Consider the following 22,727-nt stretch of genomic DNA (forward strand, 5'->3'; position numbering starts at 1 on the left):
AAAGCAGTCACGCAGTTCATTTAGTAACTTGAAAAGTTTCCATTGCAAAATGGTGTTCAGCCACAATTAGGCTTCTTGGAATTTTTTATTTCTTGCCAGTAACACTAACCTGTAGTACTCTCAGACTTCATCTGCTCTGGGAGAATCTGTACCAAACTGTTCATGCACTGAAATTTCCCATTAGCTGTGCAAGGATCTATTCATAAAATGGCTTATATGGCACTTCTGTTTGTTCTTGAGTCTTTGATCAGCAGATTGGTTAAGTCTTCTGGCCTTTCAGAATGGAATCTGCAGGCTGCTGTATATGTAAGCATTTGTGTATCTGTAAATGGTGTCTGGGCAGACAGCATACCTCTTTCTACATGCTGTATGCCTGTAGATATGGTAGAGTTTCTGTACAAGGCTGCCCAAATGATGTGTTAAAAATACCTTGTCACCCCTTGGATTTTAATAGGAATCTATCCATGAGACACAGGAAAAGAGAAAATTACTTCTTTTGCACTAGTATCCCAGAAATGCAAAGGATGTGTTTGGGAGGAAATTTGGCTATTTAACCAAAACACAGCTTTCCTGTGACAGTAAAACCAAAACCGTGTCTGCCTTGAGATACTCAGGCATATTTGGATTAACTGTTTCTTATTTTAGGTCACTTTGGACTAGGGAAAGCTATTCATTGATTTTAAACTAAGATCCCAGTTATGGTGACACCAATGAAGTAGACTTGAAATCATAATCATCTTTAAGCCTCTGGTTAGGGAGATACAGTGTAATAATTTTCCCACTGTTGTTGTTTGTTCTTATTTGATAGAACACCAATACTCCCAGTATAATTTATAACTCAAGAGTTGAATTTCAGAAGGTAAACCTTCTGAATATCAACTGATATTTTTTAAATAGCAATTTTGTTAGTTTAACACGAAACTAATGATTACTTATCGAAGTTAAATAACCCTATGTATTAGACAGCAAGTTTCCATTGTGGGTGACAAAAATCCACCTCGCACTAGCTTAAGCAGAAAAGGGAATTTATTGGCTTGTATAATTAAAGCTCAGGGGCATTTGAATTAATCAGGGCTTTATTTAGTGTCTGAAGGTGTTGCCAGCACTCTTTGTCTCCTCCCACCTCTCAGCTCTGCCTTCTTTGTTTTAGTGTCTGAAGGTGTTGCCAGCACTCTTTGTCTCCTCCCACCTCTCAGCTCTGCCTTCTTTGTGTGTGTGCTCTCTAATGCAAGATGGCCATAATACCTCCGGCTTACTTCCCAGGAACTCAGCGACCATAGTAGAAAGAGAGCTGTTTCTTCCTACAGAAGCCTCAGTGTTTAGTCTCCCTGACAGGCGTCAGTCTCCCTGGTCCTGTAGCTGGGGTGGAACATATTGATCGGCTTGGCATGGACAGCAGCCTCACCTCCTCACTCTGAAGCCATACCTGAAATAGATGGTCTGAAATAGAGGATGGATAGGTCCCCAAAGGACACACCAGAGATATTCTTACCTGAAGAATGGCTTGCCAGAGCAAAGTCTGCTATAGCCAGTATTTCTTTTCTTTTTAAGATTTTATTTATTGGAGGGTGGGAGGAAGGGGGAGAGAGAGAATCTCAAGCAGACTCCCGACTGATTATGACCTGAGCTGAAATCAAGAGTTGGCAACTTAACTGACTGAGCCACCCAGGCACCCCTACAACCAGTATTTCTAAAAAGCAAATCAGTTCTGTTTCAACATCTCAGTCATATATATATATTGAGTAAGATCAAGCTGCAGGGTAGGAAGTATGACTATATAGATACGAGTGTTGTTTTAGATACCAGTTTACAAGGAGTAGTAAATTAAAATGAGTATGCCAGTTTTCCCACGGCTGTTGTCTTTTTGTCCGTGATCCTATCCAGGATCCCACATTGCTTTCACCTATATTCTCTAACCATTCTGTCTTCCCTTACAACCTTGACTTTCAAAGAGTACAGATGGTTATTATATAGATTGTTATTGGTTACTACATAGATTGTCCATCAGTTTGAGTTTGTCTGATTTCTCATTTGAGGAAGAATAATGCAGAGTTAGGGTGTGCCCCTCTCAGGAGGCCCATCATGGTGCCATGTTTCATTACTGGTGATGTTAACTTTGACCCCTTGGTTAATGGTGTCTGTTAGGTTTCTTCACTGTAGACTTATTTGTGGGAGAAACTTGAAGACTGTGCAGATACCCTGTTTATCGTCGTATTTCCACCCATGAATTTTACCATACGCTGATGAATTTTGCCTGCAACAATTATTACAGTGGTGTTTGCCAGATGATTTTCTGTTTCCATCCTTCCTACTCTGTTAATTGAAATTCTGTATCAAAGAGCTCTCTCTTGCTACTCAATTATTTATTTACGTCAGTATGGACTTCTGAATATTAATTTTACTCTCTGGGTTATAATCCATTATTATCATTATTTAGTTGATCAGATTGTCCCAGGTTTGGCAATTCGTAGTTATTAGCTCCTTCAAGTTGAGTCCTTTGAAATGCTCCCGTCATTTTTTGAGCACTTCATTACTTTCTGGCACCATACAATATTCCAGAAGAATCTACTTTACCTGCCTCAGCCCTGGAATTAGTTTATTTCTCTGAGGAACGGTGGTTCCTCTTATTAGAGAATAGTGTCTAGAAACAAAGAATCTAGTCACTATGTGTGCTCATTACTAACTGAGGTGTCATTGCTTCTAGGCCCCAGTGGGCAGAGCTGGAAAAATCTATGTATGTAGATACACGTACCTACATCTGTCTGTAAAAATCATGAGTTCCCACTGATTCCAACCCATCACCAGAAAGTTCCTCCTCATCTCCGTATTTGTGACGTCTTTCTCTGACAGTGAGAAACATGCCTCTTACTATGTAATATGTTTACTTGTTCAGTCCTAGAATAATACGTAAAATAATTTCAGAACTGCTAACCCATATCTGTGATTTTTAAAAAATTACTACAATGTTTGTTTTTGGTTCTTTTTGTCTTTAGACTTAAAATACTTAGAATACCATTTTTCACTTAGGTTAGTTTTCTTCCTTACTCTGCAGTGTGGTTATGTTACTCACATATAGGCTTTTTATAATAAGCATTTTGACAACATATGTCAGTTAATGACTTTCGGTGACCTGATGTGACCCAGCAGTCAGTGTCAGAAGGGATAATTAATTGGTCCTCACTGGGAAAAACCCAGCGGACCATGCAGTTGTTCCCGCTGTAAGGGCCTTGCAAAGCTAAATACACTTAGGTTGTGGACTGCTCTATTTATATTTATATTTCTATATATTTTAGTATTTATGTCCCCTGAACCAGTCTAAAACTGGAATTTACAAGTTTATCTATGAGAGTTTTGAAAGTTAGGGGGTACCTGGGTGGCTCAGTCAGTTGAGCATCTGCCTTCAGCTCAGGTCGTGATCTCAGGGTCCTGGGATCAAGCCCTGTGTCAGGCTTCCTGCTCAACAGGGAGTGTGCTTTTCCCTCTGCCCCTTCCCTGCTCATTCGTGCATGCGTGCTCTCTTTCTTTCTCTCAGGTACACGAATATCTTATTCATTTAATATTATAAGGTATTTAAAGGCATTTATTCATAGTCAATAGATTAACAACTGCATTATTTTTAAATGATAAGTATTTAATATTTCATAGGTACACAGTTCTTACTTTGCATTGTAGTACAGATCATTAAAATGGGTAAGCTGAAACCAGGCAAAACAAACTTAATAACTGAGAAAAATTAGGATTTTCCCATGATTTTTATAAATTTTTGTCAAAACTTTAAAAATTTCTGTTACAGGTGTGCCTGGGTGGCTCAGTCGTTAAGTGTATGCCTTTGGCTCAGGGCATGATCCCGTCGTTCTGGGATCGAGCCCCGCATCGGGCTCTCCGCTCTTCTGGGAGCCTGCTTCTTCCTCTCCCACTCCTCCTGCTTGTGTTCCCTCTCTCGCTACCTCTCTCCGTCAATCAATCAATCAATAAATAAAATGTTAATATATTAAAACATAAAAATCAAATTTCTGTTACAAATGTATGAGAAAATGAAAAATAATAAAATGATGTTTAGTACACTGCAATTTAAAGCATTAGAAGCATGGAGAACTAAAGTGTCCTATTTCTTTGTAAAATAACTTAACCAGGATGAGTTGGTTTGAACAGTGCTTGTATTCTTGATATAAAACTTGTAATATGGAACAAGCATCTTTTCTTTGTCTTGGAAAATTACCATTCTCTTTTCTGTGTCTCGATCAGCTTTCAGGTTTTCATCTCCGAAACATTCAATATCGTGACGTATGTCTGAGAGTTCCTTCAGTGTGAAGTGTTTTTCCTGTGTCACTTCCTCTGGGCCGTCTTCATCCTTTTGTCCAACCACTTTCCTCCTTTGTGTGGATGAGCTCACCTTCACCAGGTTCCTCTGGCTGCACACTTGAGTCTTTCAAATGGCAGCAGGGTCACCATTCCTGCAGTCAGCTATTTCTTTTCTAACTGTTGACACTCAGTTTGAATTTTACTTCCAGTCTTATTACTCTGTTAGGTTAGGTTGCACTTCCATCTTCTCCAATTTCCTCTTAATTATCCATTTTTATAAAATGTCACCTGGGTTTTTCAGTGGGAGGCAAGGAGACAAGTACAACTATAAGCTTTGCTGTCTGTGCCTGAACTGAATAACCTATATGCTTTGACTAGTCACCAGCAGACTTTGAACAGTGATGTGACGGATTACTGATCATGACGGGCATCTGTTTTTATATAGTGATTTGTAGATAGGAGAGCAGCCAGTGAAGTTTGTGCTTTCTGCAGTTACAGTTAACATACCACAGTAACTGAAATCTGTATTTGCCTGAACCATGCCAGGTGAGGCCTGGCTGTGCTCACATGGTTTTCGGCAATTATATTCCCCCTGTTTTATGCCATTTGGGGAATTAAATAAGTAAAATATTATATGTCCTAAAAATAAATGATAAAACATTTTCTTTCCTTTCTTATATAACATCCCCTTCCTCCCCAGGTCTGTTTAGTTTTTTAGGGTAGGACGGTAGGGCAGGTAGCAGTGTTTCTCTGGGACACTCAGTATAGGAACCTCAGTACTAACTTTGGCTTGGTTTAGGTTCAAGGAAAGTTTTAATACTAAATCACACTTTGTTTCTCCTCTTAGATTGATATCGAGATCAATGGCGATGCAGTGGATCTTCACATGAAGTTGGGTGACAATGGGGAAGCTTTCTTTGTGGAGGAGACTGAAGAGGAATATGTAAGTTCTAGTGGGTTACACCCACTTTACACATTGTACTCAGGCCTCCAGGACCTGTCCCAAAACAGAAATGTTAAGTAGTTTTCATGTTCATAGAGGTGATTGTTACAGGTTAAACAAGCTTTAGTTTTAGGCTAAAAAACGAAGCTGTCAGGAAAGAGCTTAGAGGAGTGAGGAACTTTTCTCCCCACCAAGTGTCAGGGTACAGAGAACGTGCAGAACGCCTTTGCACTTGCTCTTTTTCTGTCTTTAATGAGCTTTCTTACTTAGTATCTGTTAGAGTTTACACCTTGACTTGAATACGTTCAGTTCCGCCTAAATACTGAAGGCATATCTCTGCAGGCTGTGTTTGTACTTGGTGTGACCTTTAAACCTGGAAAATGTGTGTACCATTTTGGTTAGGGATGTTGGATCTCTCACCTTGAATAGTCTTGAGAATTAGTTTATTATGATCTCAGGAGATTTAAATTAATTGGCCTATATATTTTTTAATGATTATTGCATGTTTGGCTTTTTTCAGTAAGAGAGCACAGTTTGTTCCCTCTCCCACCCCCACCCCGTGTATCTACTGATGTGAATGGCGGTAAGCTGTTCTTGATGGAGTTAGTGTGGGTCTTAGAAGAGGCTTCATTGCAGCTTTTATTATAATGAGTAAAATCTCAGCAAAAATGATAACCTTCAAGTTATTAAAGACACAGGACTACTGTTGGGGGTTTTGAAGATGAACTGCATGTTGGATGTCATAAATTCACAAAGAAAAATGTCACCAAAAAATACACCGAACAGAATGAGATTGATTGTTCATCATTTTTAGAGAGAAGCCAACAATTTAGATGCCAGTATGTAAAGCAGCATTGCAAAGTACGATTACGAAAGGGAATCTTTCCAGACTGATATTTCTTCTAGTACCTTAATTACTTGCTTTCATATTACCTCATTTGTGTTTACTTGGCCTTTCCTCATCAAAGACCGAAGCAAAAAGCAGAATGAAACAGTAAATGAGTTATCACAAGAATAAAATATTTTTGATGTCTTCCTTAAAATCATGTGTATTTCAGAACAGTGAACGATTAGGCTTTGTATAAATCAACAAGCAAGAGGACTGGGTTACTGGTAGTTCGTTACCTGATTCTCATGGTCCGTTCTGATGATTCCATTTATAACTCTGCTTAGCAAGGTTAACTTGCAGAGTGTCAACTTTTCCAGCCTCTTTTTCCTATTCCATGTATCATCAAATTGTTCAGATTTTCTTTAGAATAGTGTGCTCTCAAAAAAAAAAAAAGGTAATTCATCCCACAGCATTGGAATTACTACTGTGTCACATGCTATGAATATAACATGCATGCCCCAACTCTCCAGGAGTTTATGGTTTTAAAGGGAGTAAATGTTACCAAAACCTATCTGTCTTCCATTTATTTACATTTTTGTTTCTTGTTCTGACAGAGGTTTACTGTCATACACTGCATACACTCCCATACACTGCAGACAGTACTAGGAAACGCCACCAGTGACAAAACAGCTTTTAAGAAGTACCAGTAAACTTTATTTATAACAAGGACTATTGAATTAAAAGGCCCTAGAAGTTAGAGACCACAGCCTGTCACTTGAGTGCCCTGGGGGCTTGAGGAATAATACCCTGTTACTACAGTTTCTCTTTAAGTGTGTGTTGCTGGTGAACACAGATTTTGTTTAGATAAACGAAATTTTGGCTTCCGGGTAATACGTCTACTAAAGCCAAATTAAAAAGCTTGATTTAGAACAATTATGGAAACTCACTCATTTTCAGGACTATTAGGTAAAAATTTGAGTATTCTAAGTTATTTGAGGTTAATTTATACCTCTATTACATACCTTCCATTTCCCCCATGATACAAAGGGAAGGGATGAAGTCAGTAACTAAGAAGTTAATTTTCTGAACAGGAGACTTGATCATTTGTTTGATATTAAATTACAAGTTTAATTCTTTCTTTCTTCATTTTTAAAGATTATTTTAGAGAGAGCACTCGCACAAGTGGGGAGGAGCAGAACAGAGGAAGAGGGAGAGAGAATCTCAAGCAGACTCCCCACTGAGCACGAAGCCCAACACAGGTTTTAATCTCAGGACCCTGAGGTCCTGACCTGAGCCGAAATCAAGAGTGGGATGCTTAACTGAGCCACCCAGGCACCCCACGAGTTTAATTATTTCTAATCGTCGGGCCTTACTTCTTTTGAATTCCTGAAAGGCTGTCTTACATACATTACAATTTTAAAATCCACTAATTTTATTTGTTAACAGGGTTTTGTCTGTCTTAATCACCTTCTTCCACCTTCCTTTAATTTAGCAAACAAATTTTACCGTAGATCCTCACTTCACTTACCTGTCCTGCTGCCCCCCCCATGGGGTGTTCCTGATCTCCGCCTTCTGCTTTATCCTGTTACTGTTCTTTGTAAGTTCTTGACAGTGTGCTTTGTACTGCCTCCTCGGAATGCTGCTGTTGCTTTGAACTTCCCTTTACAGAGAATTTAATTGGCTTGCTTTAATTACCGTTTTCATGGGTTTGTGCTAATTTGGTATATCTGTTCCTTCACATGTATTCAGTTACATGGGCCAAATGAAGTATTTGTGTGTGCCAGGGTAAAGACCTATTCAGAGTAGAGTGGGCAGTGACTTAGTTCAGTGTGACACACTTACTTTGGGGACTGTGTATTCTTTCTACCACTGTGAATTTAGATACACAAAGAGTTCATTGTTTTTGATTCACTGTCCACTTTATCATGGAGAACTTTTCTTTTACCATGTTCTTTTTAAAGGAAAAGCTCCCCGCTTACCTTGCCACTTCACCAATTCCTACTGAAGATCAGTTCTTTAAAGATATTGATGCCCCTTTGGTGAAATCTGGTGGAAATGAAAGACCATCTCAGAGTTCAGACATCTCACACATCTTGGAAACAGAAACGGTTTTCACTTCAAGTTCTGTGAAAAAGAAAAAACGAAGGAGAAAGAAATGCAAACAGGACAGTAAGAAGGAAGACCAGACTGCTTCTCCTGCTGCAGAGGATACTGTGGATGTGGAAATGAGCTCTGATGACGACAAGGGGGCCCAGTCAGCAAGGTAGGGCTGTCTGTGCAGGTGCTAGGCTTATGCACACACTGTGGGCAGAGCTCAGGTAAGCTAGTTGCAGTTGTTTCTTACATGGATCTACAGTGTGAGGTTTGGGCTTGTTTTTCCCCATGACAGTTTATTGTAGTTTCAGTGGAAGAGGAATTTTTTTTCCTTTCTGCTATTTTTTTTTTTTTTAAAGATTTTATTTATTTATTTGGCAGAGAGAGAGAGAGACAGCCAGCGAGAGAGGGAACACAAGCAGGGGGAGTGGGAGAGGAAGAAGCAGGCTCCTAGTGGAGGAGCCTGATGTGGGGCTCGATCCCAGAATGGTGGGATCACGCCCTGAGCCGAAGGCAGATGCTTAACGACTGAGCCACCCAGGCACCCGCCTTTCTGCTATTCTATAAAATTTGCCATCAGACATCCTGCAATGGTATTAAAATACCACTTGAAGCAGACCAGCAGTGTGTGTGTTTTCAGCCAGTAGTTTTCCTAAAGCCAAATGAATTATAAGTTACAAAGAAGATCTGAATTAGTGACTTGGCCTTTGGGCAATGTCGGGTGTATATCCTTACTCAATTTTGGTATCTCATCTATTTCTGGGAAGTTGAGAGTTGTTTAGAGTTTATCACCAGAACATTCCTAGTAAGTTGAAGAGGAAAGGAGGATTTTTGTCGGTTTTGTTTGTTTGTTTTAAAGTGAGAAATCTTGATTACTTATTTACTAGCTCAGTGGAAGAGCTTAAAATATATGCCACTTTTCGAGTCATCAGTGCCTAGGGTTTAAAAGGTGACAGTTGGGGGTAGAGTATGTATTTTTTTGTTCAAGATTTTGATTTTTAAAAGGTTATCTGAGATCTGTTCCATTGCTCTGGCACTGGTGGACCATGTGTGTGTCAGCAGGGTGGTTTACTTTTTTGGTGAGCATTGGACAAGAAGTTGCTGCCCACAAGTGACCCTAAAGTTCTATTCTACTTACAGTTCTTCCAGAATCCACCAGAAAGGACACTGAAGTAACACTTTTGCCCTCAAAGTTTATTCATGTGTGTCTTTTATCATAATGTAATTGAGCAAAGCTTAGAATTATTATTACTTTTTAAGATTTTATTTATTTGAGAGAGAACGCACAAGGGAGAGGTAGAGAGAATTGGAAGCTGATTCCACACTGAGCACGGAGTCCAACGTGGGGCTTAATTCCATAACCTTGAGATCATGACCTGAGCCGAAACCAAGAGTCAGAAGCTTAACCGACTGAGCCACCCAGGCGCCCCAAAACTTAGAATTCTTGAACAACCATTTAGAAAGTTAAAACATTTCTAAAACATAGGCAGAGTTTCCTACTAAATGTACAAGAATCATTCTCAAGATTTTGTAAATGAGTGTTGTAAATGAATGCATTACAAAAATACTATAGTGCATGCCTCACTTTTCCAAATTGTGCAAAAGGCTGCATCAGCCAAATCTGTCAGAGTACCGATGTGGTCGACAGTTACAAATGGTCGTCCACTCTCTCTCCAGGCCAGAACGTTGCGTTTTTGGGAAGCAGGCATGTCAGAATGCATGTAAATTAGGGCGTTGTAATAATTTTCAGGAGCCTGGTGGCTTGCTTTTTCTTTAGATTACCATGGATCATAGATACTGCCACCTGGAGGAACTCTTTCCTAAAATTGCGCTAAAACAGGTTCTGCTTAATTATGTAGCCAAAAAAAATGAGGACTTTAAAAAAAGGACAAAATGTAGCAGTCATGGGAATTCAGGTCAGATGTATACTGAATAAGTGCTGAGCTGACAGGTAGGCCCGTTACGTTTTTGATTGTGGAACAGCAGCTACTTGATCACACTCTTCTGGGCCTTTGTTTCTTTTTAAAAAATTTTTGTTTTAAGATAATTTATTTGAGAGAGTGAGCAGGGAGGGGAAGAAAAGCAGACTCCCCACTGAGTGCAGAGCCGGGCACAGGGCGCTATCTTATGACCCTGAGGTTATGACATGAGCCCAGAATCAAGAGTCAGACACGTTTAACGGGGGGCTAACCCACCCAGGCGCCCCTGGGCCTGTTTCTTAATCTATGAAATAAGAGAATTGAACTACATGGTTGGCAGGGCCCTTTCCAGTTCAGCATCTAAATTCTAAAATAATTGGGGGGGGAGATATTTAGGGTCAAAAGTATTAACAACATATTAAACAGGTTAAAGAATCAGAAAAAGAATGTGAAGTCAACTGCTTTGCAGTTGTGCAGCCTAGAAATTAGGTAGGGTTGGGGAGTTCGGAGCTTTCAGTTATCTTCCCCTCCTCAGGCCCCTACATATAGGAAAGAAATCGTTTCCAGAGAAATACCTGAAATTGTGTGTGTGTGTTTTTTTTTTTCTTAAAGATTTTATGTATTTGAGAGAGCGTGTGCTAGCGTGAGCTTGTGGAGGGAGGGGTGTGGAGGGGCTTAGGGAGACGCAGACTCCCCACTGAGCAGGGAGCCTGACTCTGGGCTCAATCCCAGGATCCTGAGATGATGACCTGAGCTGAAGGCACACACTTAACCAACTGAGCCACCCAGGCACCCCCTAAAATCGGTTTCTATTTTTTTGGTAAATAGCATTCTATTTAAATACCATTCTCTTTACTTTTCAAGAATTTCGTTGATAATAGAGTTAAGGTTAATTGAGGCTCCTTGAAGGAGGCAGGTGAAAGATGAAATCTTTAGTGGCCTGCTATCGCACAGCTATAAGAAAACACACTGGTGAAAATTGGAGAGCTTTAAACTACACTGAGCTTTGTGTAAACTGTACCTAGTGAGTCTCTCCCTCGAGGATGAACTTTGGCTTGTATATACCGTGGGAGCCTTGTTTGTCCTTCCAGAAGATGGATGGATATATTAGTGTGTATACGTATTAGAAACACTGCACCTGGCTAAGTAGTCTTTTGGAGGGAAGAGACCTGTCGGATTAGATGGTGCTCTAGCAAGGTCCCAGCAATGTTAAAAATGGAGAATTAAGACCACAGCATCAGAAAGGGATCTCTTCTTTTAATCTACCAAAGGAGATGTGTTTATAAGTTGCATCTGGAAGTTAAGTACAGGGAGCCTAAGACTTTTTTTATAAACAGCATCTGTTGCCCTGAGGCCACATACTTCATCTCCTGATCAATAACTGGCTTCTAGATAACGCTCCGTGTGTTTCTGTGGTGACAGGAATCTTAGAGCCAGCTCCCTGCCTTTCCTCCCCTTCACCACTTTTTCTTTTTCTTTTTCTCTTTCTTTCTTCCTTCCTTCCTTCCTTCCTTCCTTCCTTCCTTCCTCTTCTTCCTCTTCCTCCTCTTCCTCCTCCTCCTCCTCCTCTTCCTCTTCTTCTTCTTCTTCTTCTTTTTTTTTTTTTAACTAGGCTCCATGCCCATTGTGGAGCCCAAAGTGGGGCTTGAATTCACGAGCCTGAGACTGAGATCTGAGCTGAGATCAAGAGTCAGACGTTTAACCAACTGAACCACCCAGGCACCCACTCCCCTTCATTTCTGACACAGTAGACAGAGAAACAACGCAGGGCTCCTTTCAGTCCTATTATGAGGCATCTTTTATGGGAAATGTCCTGTATCCAAAAGCAGCCTGAGATTAGCCATACTGAAATTACTGACCAATAACTGTGCTAAGGCTGAGGATAAACACTGTTTACAGAGTTAGTGATGTTCGGTCATGGTAGTTAACAACCCCATTTATCTCTGACATACCACCAGTTAAATAGACAAAAATTCATTTAGTCCCTCTGATTTATCCCCCATACACACTATTTTAGTTTCCTTTTGATTTTCTTCCTGCTTTTAAAAAATTGAGGTACAATTTATGTACAGTAATATCCATAGAACTTAAGTGTGCAAGTATACAGTTGAGTGAATTTTGACAGTTGTATATACATTATGTAACCTCTCTTGGTTTTTGAGTAGGGAAGATAACTGGTTTATAAAATGGTATTAAAGCATGTTGAGATGCACCTGTGAATGCTTAGTTGCTTTATTATATATACTCAGGATGAATTTTGGCAGCTGAACCTCCCACTTCCTCCTGCCCTGACTCGGTATTAAACTGTTTACCCTACTGCAGATTCCCTGCTCTTCAGTGTTTATGTATTTGTCCTGTATCTTGACATAGATACAGTGTTCATACTGTTGTCTTCACATTCCAGTATCTACCCTCCCTTTTGTCCTCATGTCATGTAAATTCATGTTAATAGGTTGTGGTCTACCTAAGCTGGTCGAATGTTCTCAGGCATGTCTGCCATTTTGAAAAATGCTTAGCAAGTTTTTAGAAGTCTTTAGTTAATGAATCATAGGAATGAAGGGAACCTCAACATCAGCAACCTTTTCCACCACCTAACGGGTCTAAACTAATGGGCTTTATTTTTGTCAGGAAATGCCCAGAGAAGACCATTTCATATCTTCTGGGGTTGTAAATTCTTTTTTTAAAGATTTTATTTATTTATTTGAGAGAGAGCACACAGAGGCAGAAGGAGAAGCAGGCTCCCCACTGAGCAGGGAGCCCGATGTGGGTCTTGATCCCAGGACCCTGGGATCATGACCTGAGCCAAAAGCGGACGCTTAACTGACTGAGCTACCCAGGCGTTCCTGGGGTTATAAATTCTTAATGATGCCTGATCTCGCTCACTCTCTCCCTCCCTCTCTCAGTATTTTACTAAACCCAACTTGCTTTCCTGAACTCTTCTGGGCTTACCTTTTATACTGCAGTGAAATATGTTTCAAAAATATTTTTAGTAAGTTTCTGTGACTTTTATGTTGTACTTTTCAAACCACTTTCAAATACATGAATAATGATGGGTCAGGCTCTCTGATGCTTTCAGGTTTGTCAAGTAGGGACTGTTCATAAGCATCTGGTTTTCCCTTTTTACAGTTTTTACCATTTGAGTTTCATTTTTTAAGAAACGAGTATTTTTACCTAGATGTCTGCCTTTCTCAAGTATATGTTTCTCTCCCCTCGAATGAGGTGTTATTCCAGAGTTTAATTCTTGTGAGAGAAAGGAGAGAGAGTGAGGAAAACCTTAACTTAGAAGATGCGGCTATGTGGAAAAACCATGACATGGCAGACTTAGTGGGAAAGCAGAGCACGTTCAGTGAGGATATAAAGGAAGAAAGGCAATATTAGAGTTAATAAACTGACTTCTACCTCTATTTTTTTTTTAATTTATTTACTTGACAGAGACAGCCAGGAAGAGAGGGAACACTAGCAGGGGGAGTGGGAGAGAAAGAAGCAGGCTTCCCAGTGGAGCAGGGAGCCCGATGTGGGGCTTAATCCCAGGACTCTGGGATCATGCCCTGAGCCGAAGGCAGACGCTTAACGACTGAGCCACCCAGGCGCCCCTTCTACCTCTATTTTTAGTCTACCAAATTAAGTCATACAGATATTTTCATTTTATATAGAATATCTGTCCTGGGAGAATGTAGAATTTTCTATAAGAAGCTCTTAAACTGAAAAGTGTAGTGCTTTACACTTTTCAAAGGTTTTCTTTGTACTTTTTTTATACTTTGCAGAGCTCTCAACATATACTACATAAATCTCATATAGACTCTCAAATAGCACAAGTGGTAAATTTCCAACTAAAGATGTACAGCTGGGGCCCACAGTGTTTCTGAGGGATGTTTTCAAGGTTATATGGCAAGTTAGTTACATTAACTGTGCGAATTCAAGAAAACCAAGGGTGAATTAATTAAAACCTTATTATAAGCATTAGTTCATTGTCCTGTAGTTCTGAGGTGTCTGTATGAATGAATCTTAAAAGCATTTATTGTGTTTTTGTATCATCTTCCTCATATCCCTATATCTGTAGATTCTAAATAAGGAGAAAGTTCTCAGGTAATTCTTGACCCAAACAAAAAGAAAAATAAGTTCTGTGTTTTTTTTTAAGAGTTTTAAGGGTATTTTTGAATTTTTGAACCATAGCTCGTCTTCAGCTCATAGTCTCGTATTTGCTATAATATACAGGTGAGTATAATGAAAGAACAAGGGCTTGTTTTGAATTCAGCCACTTAACTAGCTCTTTGATTTTGGGCAAATTACTAAACTTCTCTGGATCCTTGATTATTTAATAGCTAAAATAGAATAGTCCTACCTCAGATTTGTAAGGATTGAATGAAATACACATAAAGCCTTAGTTTTCCTCTTCTAGCCTTTGAATCAATTACCTTGAAGGACTGTAAAAGGGAATTTTTAATCACATCTTCTTTTCTGTCTCCTGTTTATCCCGTGCCTCAGTCGTAATTGCAGTTGTGTATGGTGGGTGGCATCAGTGAGTCCCCCTTCTCCTTCATATTTTCCTTTTAAGAGGATTAGTTGTTAATCACTTGGCCTTCTTCATTTGTGTCGTCTAAACATGTGTCAGTAGATTTGGGGATATTTTTAAGCTGACATAATGTCATTGTTCCTGACTTTGTTTTTTTTCCTTTCACAGAGGATCTTCAAATGCTTCCTTAAAGGAAGATGAATATAAGGAACCTTTGCTCTTCCATTCTGGGGATCACTACCCCTTATCTGATGGAGACTGGTCCCCTTTAGACAAGTAAGTATTTTAAAAATTTCTCAGTTTCTTTAAGATATATTTCTGTTATTGGACAGTAATAATATTTCCCGTTTCTCTCATACAGGAAAACTGAATGAATATGTACTTGTAACATGAATATGTACCTTCCCTCTCAATAAATTATTTTGTTTCTAAACTTGGTCTGACTTATGCTCACAGTATCTGGTCAGCGTAGATCGGCGTAGTCAGCATAGAATTCGGCCCTCTACAATTCTTCTAAAGTGTTAACTATTAACTGTAACTGTGGATAATGTGAAGAAACATGCAGTAACACTTTGTTCTGTGTTCAAATCCAGTTTCTCTCATGTATTATGTTAATTTAACCCATCTTTCTGTGCATTTCAAAGGTAAAATTAACTTTCTCATTGATTTCTTGTGCCAGTCAGTGGGATAATGCATATAAAACGTTTACAGAGAACCCAGCAAGTCCTCAATAGATATTGGTTGGTGTTGTTTTTATTATTACTAAAGAACTCAAATGGAAGAAATGATTGATATTCCCTTCAGTAGAGTCTGTATTGGCAGGATAAAGTTGATATATTCAAACTTACATTTCTCTTAATCTGTCGAGCTCAGCAAGACTGACGTTCCCTACTTAAAAGGCATCACATTTCTTTGTCCTGTGTTTGTAGCCCCTATTCCCCAGCGGCAGTGTGTCCTAAGAGTGATTCAGAGCTGGAAGTGAAACCAGCCGAGAGCCTGCTCAGATCTGAGTCCCACATGGAGTGGACGTGGGGTGGGTTCCCAGAGTCCACCAAGGTACTAATGTTTACTTGCCTGTGGAGTTATGTCCAGTTAAAAACCTGTGAGGCGTGTCTGTCATTGAATGAAGGGAGGAGGGGTGATTTCTGAGCTGGCAAGTGTGAATATAATGATGGTAGTGCCCTCATGTGGTCACATGAGGAAATCTAAAGTTAACATTTTTCATAACTGTAACAGAAGGAATCCAGCATTATTTTGTCTTTCTGTTGAGTAAATAATGAGAATTTCCACACTTAAGTTTTAAATAGGAAATTGATTTTATGAAAGCTTTTTTGCCAGCTCATAATGAAAGAATTGGAATGATACGTTACTTGAGAGAGAAAATATTTAGACCCTCTTAAGTTTTGTTTTGTTTTTTAAACACATTTTGCATATATGTGTGATTTGCATTGAGACTTGACTACCCACTTTTATGCTGTTTTAACAGAGCATTGAGGTATAGTCCAACCAGGGCTAAGTTTTCATATAGCACTCAAGTTTTCTCTCTGAAAATGAATATTCTCCCTCTTAGCATCTAAAAATTGTGCTATTTCCTTAGTCTTCTCCGGTGTTTAACTCTTCATAGTATAGCAGTTTGAAATAGAACTCTTTTGTAAGTATCATGATACTGAACAAAATGCAGTGATTAGTTTTTCCCACTTCTTAAGTATGAAATATCTCACTCATACAAAATCATATGTTTACCAAATGTGCTAAGTTATAAATAAAAGGAATACATTTACCTGCCTCTAGCTTAAGAAATAGATTGTAATAAATACCTTTGAAGGTAATTTAATTTTTTAAAACTTTTTTTTAGGTCAGCAAAAGAGAGAGATCTGACCATCATCCTAGGACAGCTACAATTACACCTTCAGAAAATACCCATTTTCGGGTAATTCCCAGTGAGGACAACCTCATAAGTGAAGTTGAAAAAGATGCTTCCATGGAAGAAACAGTCTGTACCATAGTGAAACCGAAACCCAGAGCCCTGTGTAAGCAGATGAGCAGTGCAACTTCCGCTGCAGAACTTCTCGAACCTCCCCCGGAGCCACCTCAGATTTCATCTGTGTTCGATGCAGACCACCTTCCTAACCCGTCATTAGTGGAGGCCCCCTCAGAATCAAAACCTGCAGCGAAAGTAGACTCACCATCAAAGAAGAAAGGTAATCATCTGTTTGATTTGGCATCAGGTACTGTAAATTTAGATGATAAGTGATTTTAGTTTTTCAAATGATATGTGATGGCTGCTTTTGTATCTGGACTCCCTGACCAGGACCTGGCACACACTGCTCGGATCGCGTGTTTAACACGGCTTCCCCACTGCACTGCAGTTTCCACTCTGCTCTCTCCCGACTACTCCTACTCAGTACACCCTTGGGAGGCATTTTTTGAAAAAAATTAGCATGTTCAAATCAGTTAATGCATAAAATTAACCATTTTATTGACAAAGTATGCCAATCAAGTGAAGTGGAATCCCCAAGAAATTTTATATTCAAAAAGAAAAAGTTGGATGAGAGAAAAGTGTTTTCACCAGAAACATCTGGTTAGTTGAGGCCAAATTAAGTACTTTTTTCCCGGTAATGTGGTATATAAATAAATGTACACTTATTATTAGTATGTGTTCTCTTCTTTCATTGATTATTGCCATCTAAAACATAAAAGGTTGGGTCCAACTCTTGGCCCAACAGCTCTCTCTCACTTTTGGAATACAAGTTTAATAAGTCAGAACATTCTTACTATTAAAAATACAAAGTTGTCTGTTGACACTTTTTAGTACAGTAAGAGCCAGAGCATACTCACTGTCTAAACACTGGCCTTGGACCCTATTTTTTTAGGGAAGTAAAACCTTATCTGAAAATTGAAAATACACCAAAGGTTAAATAATCACAAACTGACTTTTAATAAATAACCACTACAGGTATGGATCTTCAGAGTCACTTGGAAATAACTTAAGTCAATCAAGAGAAAGACAAATACATGATTTCAGTCTCGTGTGTCATTTAAGAAACAAAACAGATAAACATAGGGGAAGGGAAGGAAAAATAAGACGAAAACAGAGGGGAGACAAACCATAAGAGACTCTAAACTATAGGAAATAAACAGTGTTGCTGGAGGGGAAGTGGGTGGTGGATGGGGTGACTGGGTGATGGGCATTAAGGAGGACGCTTGATGGAATGAGCACTGGGTGTTCCATGCAACTCGTGTGGGTCACTAAATTCTACCTCTGAAACTAATAATACACTGCATGTTAATTAAATTGAATTTAAATTTAAAAAAAGAACTTATAATAAAAGAATTTGAGTGTCGAGGGTGTTTGTGGCTAAATGAGATCATCCAGCTGATGACCCAGCTTAACCTGGTACCTGCCCTTTCATAGTGCAGCACCTTTTCAGCCAAAGGCCCATAACCATGTGTTCCACTCTAAGAACTGGTAAGGAGGAAATCCAGTTTTCAGGGTCAGTGTTTTTAGTCTAGAAAATAATGACCCCTATTCCTACCACGTGGTGACCCCTGGGGGCAATAATAACCCCCTATTCTTAGTACAAACCATTTGAAAAATGTTTGCAAGCATTATGACATTTCACCTTTAAGTACTGTAAGATAACACCTTCGAAGAATAAGAACGCTGTCTGCACAACCATAGGACGACCATTGTCATCTGGAAGAATTCATACTCTGTTTCCCCACATGTGCCAAGAAAAGCTTTTTAGCTGGGTGTTTTCCTCCCCCAAACCAACATCTCATCAAGGCTTACATGTTGCATTTGGTTCTTCTGTTTAACCTTTTTTAAATTTAGAACAGCCCTGCCCACACACATACTCCCTCACTCTTCTATACACACACCAGTGCACCTCTTTTCTTTTCATGATACTGACCTTTTCAAGAGCCCAGTCAATTCTCTTGTGTGCTTTCTCACATTCTGGATGTATCTGATAGGTTTTTTTTTTTTTTTCCCAAGGTGACATCCCCATGTTTCCTTAAACTGGAAGTTGGCTCTAGAACAACACTGCCCAATAGATAGCAGTGTGAGCTGCATATGTCACTTTGAATCTTTTTAAAAAAAAAAAAGGTGAAATTAAGTTTTGTAATATATTGAGCTAGTCAGTCTAAACTATTACAATCTTAATCTGTAATCAGTATAAAAATTGAGATATTTTAGATTTTTTATAGTAAATCTTAGAAATCTGGTGTGTGTTTTACACATTTTTTAACACATTTTACACACCTCACTTCAGACTAGGACACTGGTAGCTTACTATGGTGGGCAGTGCAGATCTAGAGGCTTAGTTAGATTTGGGTTCAACGTTGTTTATTTTTTGAATTGAAGATTACCTCTGGGGTATATTGAGTATTTTATATAGTGTCTCATAATGTCCCACTACTAGTGATTCTAAATGTGACCACTTGTTTAAGGTGTTGTCTGCCAGATTTATCCATTTTAAAGGGTATTTGTCCTTTTGCAATCAGAAGGTAATGCTTGGTGATACTTTGGCACCATGTGACTGTCCTGTCTAGCAACACTTCCATTACATTTTTAGAATAATGACCTCTTTCTCAGTGCCAGTGATTTCATCCAGTTCAGTTATGCTTATTCATATTCTTAAGAAAACTTTATCATGATATCTAATGATTCAGGGGCTAGGATTATTCATGTAACAGCACATGAAAGAAGTTAGCGTGTGTTTATTGTGCGATTGTTACGTGTGTAACACCGAATTTCTCTTTCATTGGCATGGATGCTTGAGAACCAACACAAGGGAAATGTTAATTGACACCTTTAAAAATAAAACGCAAGTTGGTACGCCGGGGTGGCTCGGTCCGTTAGGCGTCTGCCTTCTGCTCAGGTCATGGTCCCGGAGTCTTGGCATCAATGATGCTCCACGTCGGGCTCCCTGCTCAGCAGGGGAGGCTGCTTCTCCTTCTCTCTCTTCTCATGTTCTCTTTCTCTTGCTCATTCTCTCTCTCAAATAGATAAAGGAGATCTTTAAAAATAAAATGCGTTTTGAATCATGGTTGTTCTTACTGTTTGTAAACCTTTGTTTTCTTGAAGAGTTGTAAATGAAGAAGAGCTGAAGTTCTTATGTCTGATGCATTTTTCTTATGAAAATAGGTGTCCACAAGAGAAGCCAGCACCAGGGGCCTGACGATATTTACCTGGATGACTTAAAGGCCCTAGAACCTGAAGTTGCAGCCCTCTATTTCCCTAAGAGGTAGTGTATTTCTTAGATGTTGAAGGGTGAATAGCTGTGAAATACAATGGCTGTTTCTAAAGCAAAACATTCTGAGAGAAAGGAGCAAGGTTATGGTGAGGACAATGGCTTCAGATTTTGGGAAATTCAGAAATTGTGTGTTGTTTGGACTGTAGTGATTTGAAACCAACAATTTACCTATTTGTAAAGAAATTTTCAGTATAATGAGAGGACGTATACTAGTTAAACCTCTGTAACGATATGCCAATGGTTATGACTTCATATTAGCAAATCTTAACGGTCATTTTGCAAACTCAACATGCTTGGGGAAGTTCATTAGCATTGTTTCATTTATTACGTGTTTTAAAGGTAATATATCTTTATTCAAAAACATTTTACAAAGAATGCCTTTACTCCTTCAGTGAGTCTGAGCTCCCAGGCTTTTTCTGAGCTTGGGCTGGGCTCAGTGAGACACTATTCTGTCTCGTCTGTGCGCCCCACATTTTCCCTCTCTCCCCATTTGTCACCCCCGTCCCTCAAAATTTTCCCCTTTGAATAACTCTAAAACTTCAGATTTAGTGTATTTGTACTGTTTCCTAAGTTCATTTCCATCCTTAGGGAAATTCCATTATAAGACTCTGTGATTATAAAAAGCAATTTACTTTTTCCCCACAGAAGGTATGGTTTGAATATACTGAGCTATAGGCACACATAATTAAGCACTTATAAATACATTTTTGAAAAATATATTCTACTAAATTTTTATTTAAAATGGAAAAATGTGGTTGATAATGATATTTAAATTTTTTAATAGATATTTTTGGAAGGTCCTTAAAACTCTTTCCTAGCTCTCTGCCCTAAATTTGTCTTAAAATGTCTTCTTCACATTAAGTAATAGTTGGGTTTTGAGGTGAAAGAACTGGAAGTGCTCCATTTTTTTTTAAATAATAAAGTTAAAATGTAAGCTTAGAATTATCACTTTCAGATCTCACAGTCCTTATTTATTGGTATTCCAAGGATTGATTTCTTAGTTTCCCTTTTTATTTTATTTTATTTTTTTTTTTTTAAAGATTTTTATTTATTTATTTGGCAGAGATAGAGACTGCTAGCGAGAGAGGGAACACAAGCAGGGGGAGTGGGAGAGGAAGGAGCAGGCTCATAGCGGAGGAGCCTGATGTGGGGCTCGATCCCATAACGCCGGATCACGCCCTGAGCCGAAGGCAGACGCTTAACCGCTGTGCCACCCAGGCGCCCCCTTAGTTTCCCTTTTTAAAAAATGGGGAGAAATTGATTAAAAAGGAGAGTAAATGCAATGGCACCTTACTATGCTGTATTATAATTTGACTGCCTAAAGTCATTGCCCATTCACCAGGTTAGCTTATTCCTTCCTGGACAAATTATTTTTTGAGACATTTCATAAATACTTAAAGGTAGTGAGACTGATGTAATGCTTATAAACTTTTGGTTTGTTAATCGTCATGATCTTGAGTAAGTATTCAGTATTTGTAATTATACCTAAACATTAATGTAAATCATGTCACTTTTGTATTTTTGGCAATATGTAGAGTCAGATGGCATCCTCCATGTATTTAGAGGTTAGATTGGTTAGAATAACACCAGCTGCCCTGTGATATTCCAGTGCTGGTGTTTGGTGCCAGACGCCTTACACCCAGGGATTCAGGGGCGCAAGCTTTTCTTCCATCTTGAGGCTCCACCATTCCCTTAGGGCCTCCATAGGGAAAAGAGAAAGGCTCACACAGTTTTTTCAGGAGCCAGGTTTGGGAAGGGCACAGCACACCCCTTTTGTCCACATCTAAAAACTCGGTCATGTGGTCACTTGGCCACATCTGACTAGCCGTGGGCCCAGGAGAAAGCAGAAACATCAGTCTTTGTGTTTTACCCAGGGGTCAGCCTTGCGCCTTGACGCCAACATAACAGGTTTTGCTGCTTTGCATCGGCTTCGGCTTTTTCACCATTTCCAGTGAGAAGAACGTTCCGTTGATCTAATTAATCTCAATATTGTGGTCTGGATGTGCACTGCTATTAAGGAAGAAAATTTACAGAAACCTCAATCTTTTGTTGGTTCAAACGCAAAACGTAGTAGCTTTGGAAAACTTTCCATTTATGGCCTATCCATACTCTGCTGCCACCTACAGCTCAAATTTGAGAGTTTTTTTCTAATGATCATAAAACTTCACTGGATCGCATACATTAAGTATATTGGCTTTTTGGTAAAAGAATTTGAAACTTGTAGAACAGTTTCTCAGTGTGGCATTAAATGTCTGTTCAAAGAGTGTGGGTCAGTAAACATTCATGAATAAGAAACTTAAGGTACCATTTCCTTGTTCCTTTTCACTCAGATTTATGCTCCATTACAAAAATTTCCCTCAGGATCATCTTCTAAAACCTGGCTTCCATCCCTTTACCGTCTAGAAAAATGAAAATACTGAATAACTTCAGCTTTAGTCCTGAACCTCCCTAGTGTAAGAATAGCTTATTTCTAGTTTATTTCTCGAAATCTTTGTTTTAAGGTGGGTCTACCCTCCTAAGAATTTTCTCTTGCTTAATCTCTTTGTTCTATTTTGCCAAGTAACAGATGAATTTAGAAAAGCCTAGACAGCTCTGAACTATAGTAATTTTCTACAGGATGTATATAGTACCGCAGCTTATTCTAGGAAGTTAGAATCAAAGGTTTTCAAACATCAGATTTTTCTTAATTACTCTGTCATTTTCATCATGGAAATGTAAATAAATGGTTATAACTCTTTTACTCCTTTAATTAAAATCAGAAAGGCTGTAGTTGAAAAGCTTGTCTGAGAATGTGTGTTGATTTTTGTGACATATTTACTGTATTCATAGTTAATTCCTCGGCAGTGCTGTTAGGTAATTTTTAATGTCA

The 22,727-nt window shown here is 39.0% G+C and overlaps 1 protein-coding gene across 4 annotated transcripts in view; it reads left to right on the forward strand.

The window, feature by feature from the left end:
- The window catches only part of LPIN2 (lipin 2), a 102,941-nt gene that overhangs the window by 66,989 nt on the left and 13,225 nt on the right, over nt 1-22,727 (forward strand). For 3 of the 4 annotated variants that reach the window (XR_004620411.1, XM_034642934.1, XM_034642931.1), the window contains exons 3-8: nt 5,150-5,245; nt 8,036-8,337; nt 14,769-14,876; nt 15,530-15,656; nt 16,456-16,828; nt 19,750-19,849. Coding sequence is in view for 3 of the 4 variants with exons in the window: in XM_034642934.1 (XP_034498825.1) it covers nt 5,150-5,245; nt 8,036-8,337; nt 14,769-14,876; nt 15,530-15,656; nt 16,456-16,828; nt 19,750-19,849 (1,106 nt within the window). In the remaining variant the exon portion in view is untranslated. The remainder of the gene's footprint in view (nt 1-5,149; nt 5,246-8,035; nt 8,338-14,768; nt 14,877-15,529; nt 15,657-16,455; nt 16,829-19,749; nt 19,850-22,727) is intronic. The other variant, XM_034642933.1, reaches the window with a different exon arrangement.

This window comes from Ailuropoda melanoleuca, chromosome 14 (assembly GCF_002007445.2).
Source record: "Ailuropoda melanoleuca isolate Jingjing chromosome 14, ASM200744v2, whole genome shotgun sequence".
Classification (NCBI taxonomy): Eukaryota; Metazoa; Chordata; class Mammalia; order Carnivora; family Ursidae; genus Ailuropoda; species Ailuropoda melanoleuca.